The sequence below is a fragment of the Sinocyclocheilus rhinocerous genome, unplaced genomic scaffold (genome assembly GCF_001515625.1).
Source record: "Sinocyclocheilus rhinocerous isolate Xijiao unplaced genomic scaffold, SAMN03320098_v1.1 scaffold61, whole genome shotgun sequence".
Classification (NCBI taxonomy): domain Eukaryota; kingdom Metazoa; phylum Chordata; class Actinopteri; order Cypriniformes; family Cyprinidae; genus Sinocyclocheilus; species Sinocyclocheilus rhinocerous.
Genome location: NW_015640445.1, coordinates 2154958 through 2163192, shown reverse-complemented (window position 1 = coordinate 2163192; position 8235 = coordinate 2154958). Strand labels below are relative to the sequence as shown.

Here is an 8235-nt window from a genome sequence, read left to right as displayed (position 1 = left end):
CTTACAGCTGAATGTATAATCAAATTTGCTATTATTATTATTATCTTAAAACATTCATGGCTCATTTGGAAAGAAATTCAGCTTAAAAGGGGTCAAAATGAAACTGGATGGAAGGGAGTGCCTGAATTGTGTTCCATAATATGGAGCTTCTAGCTGTTAAAGTCAACATGAAATCAGAATTGTCAATATTTTTTAAAATAATAGTATAGGCATCTAATTCTTTAAAAAAAAAAAAATTTATTTCCTCTGAACTGATTTATCCTGATGTCTATTTTGACATTGTTTTAGGTTACTGTTGTAGATAAAGAAACTTGAATAAGATTACATCAACAATATCAAATAAATCTGAAAAAAAAAACTATATATATATTTATATATATATATATCATTGGGAATCGAGATGCTTTCGAGGCTAAACTTGACCTTTGACCTCCAAGTTTTAGTCAAAAAGCAGACAGAAACCCCATTTTTGTATATCAGTGTTTCCCCTGCCATTATAATAGGGGGGCGAGAGTCACTTCATGAGCATTTGACCGTTTCATTTGAGTAAAACAATCCTCATATCACACAGAAATGTAAAGGTATTCACGGCAACCCATCAAAATAAAAGATCGGTTTAACTTGAAGACATTGCGGCAGAAATATATTACTGTTGTTCAGTAGAATGTATGTAATAGGCTACTACTACTACTACTACAATTATTAAAACCTTATTTTTAAGGAATAATCATTCAATGTTTAATTGTAATATTAAATCCCCTTTATTTTCCAAAAAATAAAATGTGTTTAATTTTCATTAATTAAAAGATAAATTAAATGAATGTTTTATGCCTTTAAAAAATGTAAATACACAACACAGAATTTGGTAACAATAAAACATAAGGCTAGAAAAAATAAAACATTTCATAGGGCCCTAAACATGCAATTTGTGTTAAACGTTTAATAAATTGACGTTAAATTGTTTAAGTTTCATGATTTCAATTAATTAGACATGCTTTTTGATTAATAAAATGTAATTTAACCATTAAAAAGAAGTCCAGAAAAATTAAAACGGACCCCCCCCAGATCTAGATTGCTAGCATTTTGTCAAGACCATGATGATAATGATAATAATGGCAGTAGGACTGAAAATGTTGTTTTCAGTTTGTTTGTTTTCAAGCTAGTTTCTTTTGGTTGTTTTGTCTGAATGTGTAGATGATCATCCTGATCTTTATGAATCCTGTCAGTGGAATGCTAACTCTCCTGGATGGAGGATGGGGCTCCTTTTGTGCTCTAACTCATGTCTTTTTGTCTTTCTTTTCCCAATTCCTTTCTCTCTCTCTTCCTCATTCCCTCTCATTCTGTCTCTCTCTCTATATCTGTAGGTGCAGTCACGATGCAGCAGCAAGGAGAACATCCTGAGAGCAAGTGGGTGACCGATTGTGCATTATCGGGATGATTGTGCGTGTGTGCTTAAGAGCGCGTTTAAATCCTCACTCTTTTGTCTCAGGTCACAGTGCAGTGGATATCACCAAGGTAGCTCGGAGACACCGCATGTCCCCGTTTCCCCTCACTTCTATGGACAAGGCCTTCATCACTGTGCTGGAGATGACTCCTGTCCTGGGTAACGAAATCATCAACTACAGAGGTAAGACCCTTGTTTGCTCATACCAACCTAAACTAGACCAATGACCTGTTTGCACTAAGGTAAACCACATGAACAAAAATATTCACAAACTAGGGATGTCAGAGGTACTTGATGATAAATGTTAAATGTAATCAAAGCAGTTTTTATAAAATATTTTTAAAAGCTTGATCTTGGCAAGTTATTGGTGAATGCGAACAGCTGGAACAAAATTAAGATATGTCAAAATATGGGATCTGTGCATTAGGACTTGTAATGTAAATTCAGCCTAATAGACCTGCAGCTGTTATTAATATTAATCAAACAACAATATTAACAAGAGTCTGTTCATGGCTGAATAACTTTAGTAGCTGTAATGAGTCCTCTACAATCAAACATGAACAAAATCAGTATTCATTTATTAAATTTAAAAATCATGCTATGAACACTATTTATGTTTTTCTCTGAGAAAAAGACAGATTGCCTTAAAATGTGTACAGCATCCAGTAAAAATGAATAAGTAGCAGAATTAAAAAATGAAAAACAAAAAAAGAAATCATTGCAATACAGTATTTGATATTCTGAATGGAGGAGTTCACAGAGTTGAATCATGCATGTTTTTAGTATTAAAAATGCAGACTCATTCAGACAACTTGAGAATGGGCCTTAAAGGGATAATTCACCCAAAAATCAGCATTACTGTCATCATTTATTTCACCCTTATGTTGTTACAAATCCATATGACTTTCTTTCTTCCTTCTCGCCGCTCCTTTCCATACCAAAAAAAAAAAAAAAAAGCCATAAAACACCATAAAAATACTCCATATGACTACTTGTGAAGAACATGGTGAAGAATATCCTGATATAGGGACATATAAGACACATGCTATCATGAATAACTCCTTTTGTTCTACACGGAAGGAACGTCATATGGGTTTTGAAAGGATGAGTGAATGATGATTTTTTTTGTGAACTATCTTTTTAACATGAAGTACTGTCCTTCTGATGGTACCAAAATGAGTTTTCATTGGCTGTTGGACTGTGGTATATATAGGCCAGTAAGTGCTGAAGGCATATAGTCACCAAGCTCTTTGCTTTGCAGGCTTTCAGCTTTTGCTTTTTTCATCTTCCATGCCTGTAGCTCCTCATCTGTCACACATCTGTTCATTGTTTCTTTCACCCCATCGTCTTTCCATCTTTCTAGCTTTAATCTTGTCGCTCGTTCCATCTGGCCATCTTCTGTTGTTTTTTTACTCGCTGAGTTCTCTGAAGCTTTGATGTCATTGTGATCATCCGAAGACAGATCCTGTGGTCAGTTTCCACGCGAATCCAACCTTAAAGGCCTTCTTTCTGAATTTCGGGAAAAGCTCTGGAAGATTTTCAGTTACTCATACTGTAGTTGCTCAATCCACATGAACATCAGGAGCAGTCCAGTACCACGGGCTAAATTACATCCCATAGTTTTTTATTTACTTTATAGTCGGCACTCTGACACAGCCCATGCTATTCTTTTTGATGGCTCTTCTTTGGTTTTTCATGGCCATGACTAACACAGGGCAGCCACCCGTGCATGTGGATGTGAATTGTGCCACCAAGACGCAGGCTGTGAGCTGGGCGTTAATTTCGGTCCATGTGGTGAGGGATAGCGGGATTGCCCATGTTGTAGTTAAATGTGCCCATATGTAGTAGTTAAATGTGCCCAATGCATCTAGCAGGGCCCAATCCAGGTGACTTGGCCCCCCCAGCACGAAAAGGCATCTGGCGCCAGAGTGGCTCAAGTTGGCGGAAAATTCCTCTCTGCACTGGCGCCGAAGCAAAGGCAGAGAGGAGAGCCCTGGTCAGTGCCGCCCACACCCCAAAATATTACACAGGTCAGTGTGCACCATTGCCCAGCACCTTCATGTCCGGCGCACATATTCGAGCATGCCCGATGCTCATCCGGCCCCAGTAATGTGTGGAATACTCATCCATGCCACAGCGCCATTTCACCTCCAGACCAGCAGGATTGAGAGTTGTTTGCAACCATTGACAAGAGGGTGGAAAAAGAACCTCACGTTAAGGACTGATATAAGTATGGCTGAATCACAGTTTGCATACTTGTATGCAAAGTCAAGTACGAAAAGTTGAAAAAATTTAGCCGTCGATTGTAGGCGGGTACAAAATTGTGACGAAAATTGCATCTTGATATTGCATCAGTGAACCATCGCTAACAAATCCACTTGCATTGCATTCATTGATCCATCCAATTAGATATAGTATGCCATTCGAGTATCTTTTGACATATACATATATATATATTTACGCGACAAACTATTACGGATAGTATGTCGAATTGGGATTCAGCTTATAAGAGACAAGTGATTCACTGGAATCTTTTGTTTTCCTTGAGCTTGTTCCACTGATTTGAACATGTCATGGTTGTCATTAATAGTCAAAGAACAGAATCATGTTCCATGTTTGGTTGTATCCATTTGGTTTATCTATGGAGAATGGCCTAGTTTGGAAGAGCTTTGTTGTCATTTTGCGTTCCAGATCATTTGCCCGTGACTGCTGCTATGGAAGCCAGTGAACTCATCAATCGTGATGCGTGACGCAATGGTTAGAGATGTCAGTGAACTAGCGTACAAAAACCAACAAAAACTCCCAACTTAAAGCAAACATTCAATACGCAAGCTTTTCCGACATCACCTCTTTTCACAAAACCCACCAGCACCTCAAACATTGTGCCTTTAATCTATCAGTAACCATGTGTAGCATGTGAAACCACTGTTTCCTGACAGATAAAAATGATGGATTTTCAGCTCAGTGCGAGCACAAAAAGGGCAGGTCCAGATCAGCGTAAATAGAGGAAATATCCTCACCCAGCCAAGTAATGTCACTCATAAATTTTCGAAATGCGTTTTTCATACAACAAGCTGGGTGTAAGTTATGAGCGGCTGTCTGTTTTAAAACCTCTCTCTGTCACCTCGGTTAATAAAATAAATTTAAAATGTATAAATGATCTCAGCCTTGGAGAAGATTGGCCATTTAGAGTATGCTGAGGTGGAACTGTCTGTTCTGCTGGATGTTGATGTACAAGTAAGAATTTCCAATGCACCAATATAAATTACCAATAACCAATACTGTAGGTTTGCAGATAATGCTGTTTAAATTAATTACCATTCAAAAGTTTTTGATAGAAGTCTCTTATGCTCATCGAGGCTAAATTTATTTGATCAAAAATACAGTAAAATCTGCAATACTGTAAAATATTATTGTAATGTAAAATTTCTATTGTAAAATAATTTAAAATGATTTATTCTTACGATGGTAACATGAATTTCTAGCAGCCATTACTCCAGTCTTCAGATCCTTCAGTAATCATTCTAATATTCTGATTTAGTGATCAAGAATAATTTCTTATTAATATCAACATGAAAACATTTGTGCTGCTTAATATTTTTGTAAAAACTGTGGTATATATTTTTTCAGGATTCTTTGATGAATAGGTAGCATATAATTGGCAGATATGATGGCCAATTTCAAAACAGTTCTGTCCCTGTAAAAAAGATTTATAAACAATATTTAAAAAATTGTAAATCATTTTAAAATATTTTTTTGTAGTGTGGTTAAAATCTGGAAACATTTACATTTTTTTCCCTAAAAACTTATCCAATTCTAATATTATTTTTTCACATTCTTATTTTTTTGAGTTCTTTTTATAATACATATAATACATTTTATAATAATACGTTTTTTCCCCAATATGTTTGTTTATTTTACCTTTCATTTTTATAAGTTTAAAATGAATCGAGTGCTAGGTAACGTAAAGATTACATCACCTTTAAAATTAGTTTTAGGGGTCCTGTTTTAGCGATCATTTCAGACGACAACATTTGGTATGGACTTCAGTCTTACATGTGGTCTCTTTACGGGCCTGTGCTCGGCTGTGTTGAGTAGATCTGGGCGTGTTGTATTGTAGCTGCAGGGAATCGTTGCAGTTTCACGGTGACTGGGTTGTCAGCGCTCTGTGATGCATGCTTGTGTACTCATCTCTGTGTGTAGATAACACCGTACCCATCTGTTTGATCTCCCAATCCAGACACATGCTATATTTAGAGCCTCGTCAGATGTGCTGTTTTAGAGAAATAAGTCTTTTCTAATCAGCCTCCAACCAGGGAGAGGCCTCATTAGCATCAGCTCGTTCTCTCTCTCTCTCATTCGCATGCTTTATCTCTACAAGAGCGCCTTTGCACTCTCTCGTTCTTTTCTTTTTCTGTCTCTCTTTATTCTCTCTCTCTCTCTCGCTTTCCTTCTGGCTCTCCCTGATTCTTTATTCCTTTCCCTATTTCTCTCTCTGTCTGTCATCTCTCTTTTCTCTTCTTCTTTTCATGTGTGGGAGGGCGCTTGTTGCTCCCCCAAGAGTTCTCTGGCTTTGTGTGCGAGTGTAAGTGTCTGTTCATGTTACACTGTGTGTTTGGTGCTCAGAGGAAATGGCACATCTGTGTTTCAGGGCACACTCTTATCCACCTTTCCTACCCCTTTATTTAGACTATATGCAAATTCCTACGCTTTCATATGAATGTATGAAATGAAATGTTCAAAATTCGACCACTGACGTATGCTCTTTATAAATAATATAAATACATTCCTGGACATACTGCATTGTTCAAAACGGATTGGATCTTCTAGATAATGAAAATAACTTTTGATAAACAAAACAGATAATCAAAGATATTCCTTTAGATCAAAATTATAAGATCTTTTTTATGGGTTGTCTTTTTGTAGCAGGGCTAGCTACATAGCACAAAGCAACTAATTTTGTAGTAACTTGTGCCAATGTGTAGTAACTTGCATGTATACAAGGTTAGCAGGTTTGTCAGTTAGCAGTATGCTAAGCTAGCCAGCTAAATGACTACTGTATGCAAAGTTAGGAGCTTCAAATGAGTTTTCTGCAAAGCCTCTAGTTGTAAAAACCACTAAGATTTAAATTCCAAAAGAAAATAGGATAATGTTTGACAAGTGAGAATGTTGTTTTGTGTTTTTTATGTTTTGTTTTGTGTTTCAAAATGACAGGTTTTTAAACTATGGTTACTATATTTAGAGCCTCGTCAGATGTGCTGTTTTAGAGAAATAAGTCTTTTCTAATCAGCCTCCAACCAGGGAGAGGCCTCATTAGCATCAGCTCGTTCTCTCTCTCTCTCATTCGCATGCTTTATCTCTACAAGAGCGCCTTTGCACTCTCTCGTTCTTTTCTTTTTCTGTCTCTCTTTATTCTCTCTCTCTCTCTCGCTTTCCTTCTGGCTCTCCCTGATTCTTTATTCCTTTCCCTATTTCTCTCTCTGTCTGTCATCTCTCTTTTCTCTTCTTCTTTTCATGTGTGGGAGGGCGCTTGTTGCTCCCCCAAGAGTTCTCTGGCTTTGTGTGCGAGTGTAAGTGTCTGTTCATGTTACACTGTGTGTTTGGTGCTCAGAGGAAATGGCACATCTGTGTTTCAGGGCACACTCTTATCCACCTTTCCTACCCCTTTATTTAGACTATATGCAAATTCCTACGCTTTCATATGAATGTATGAAATGAAATGTTCAAAATTCGACCACTGACGTATGCTCTTTATAAATAATATAAATACATTCCTGGACATACTGCATTGTTCAAAACGGATTGGATCTTCTAGATAATGAAAATAACTTTTGATAAACAAAACAGATAATCAAAGATATTCCTTTAGATCAAAATTATAAGATCTTTTTTATGGGTTGTCTTTTTGTAGCAGGGCTAGCTACATAGCACAAAGCAACTAATTTTGTAGTAACTTGTGCCAATGTGTAGTAACTTGCATGTATACAAGGTTAGCAGGTTTGTCAGTTAGCAGTATGCTAAGCTAGCCAGCTAAATGACTACTGTATGCAAAGTTAGGAGCTTCAAATGAGTTTTCTGCAAAGCCTCTAGTTGTAAAAACCACTAAGATTTAAATTCCAAAAGAAAATAGGATAATCTTTGACAAGTGAGAATGTTGTTTTGTGTTTTTTATGTTTTGTTTTGTGTTTCAAAATGACAGGTTTTTAAACTATGGTTACTTTTAAGCGTCGTGTTAGCGAATGCTTTTGTGTTGTTGTATTGTGTTATTTTAGCAAAATCGCCTGCCGAAATCTATTGCCGATATAGATATTCATACTGTCACGTTACGCTGTTGAGGGAACACGCTGGAGGCACAAGTAAATGAGAAAAGTCTTTAATCAAGGAAACACAGAGGATAATCCACAATAGGAGCTTGAGCCAACACACGTAGACAACAAGTAGACCTGACAAACACAAACTGAACAGACTAGGACTTTTATACAGGGGATGATTGGGGAACACAGGTGACATCAATGGAACATAATCAAACTAAACGAGGACAGGAACATGACCAAATAAGGCAAAACAGGAACTGAAACACATGACAAAACAGGTCCAATCCTGACATTTCGCCCCCTCCTGGAAGGTGCGTCCTTGCACCGTAGGCAACAACAGAGGGAGGCATAGGTGGGAGCTAGGGAGGAGGCTCAGGAGGAGGATGGACACCCGGGAGGGGGCCGGCAGACAGAGACCAGGGAGGCGACGAAGGAGGGAGGAGCCAGGGAGGAGACAGGAGGGGCTTGGAGCAGGAG

General features: G+C 37.5%; 1 protein-coding gene across 5 annotated transcripts in view; it reads left to right on the top strand.

Annotated features, from left to right (window-relative positions):
• Positions 1-8235, top strand: part of gphna (gephyrin a) — a 109783-nt gene that overhangs the window by 86176 nt on the left and 15372 nt on the right. For all 5 annotated transcript variants that reach the window (XM_016568826.1, XM_016568825.1, XM_016568828.1 and 2 more), the window contains 2 exons: positions 1365-1407; positions 1490-1627. In XM_016568826.1, the coding sequence (XP_016424312.1) occupies positions 1365-1407; positions 1490-1627 (181 nt within the window). The remainder of the gene's footprint in view (positions 1-1364; positions 1408-1489; positions 1628-8235) is intronic.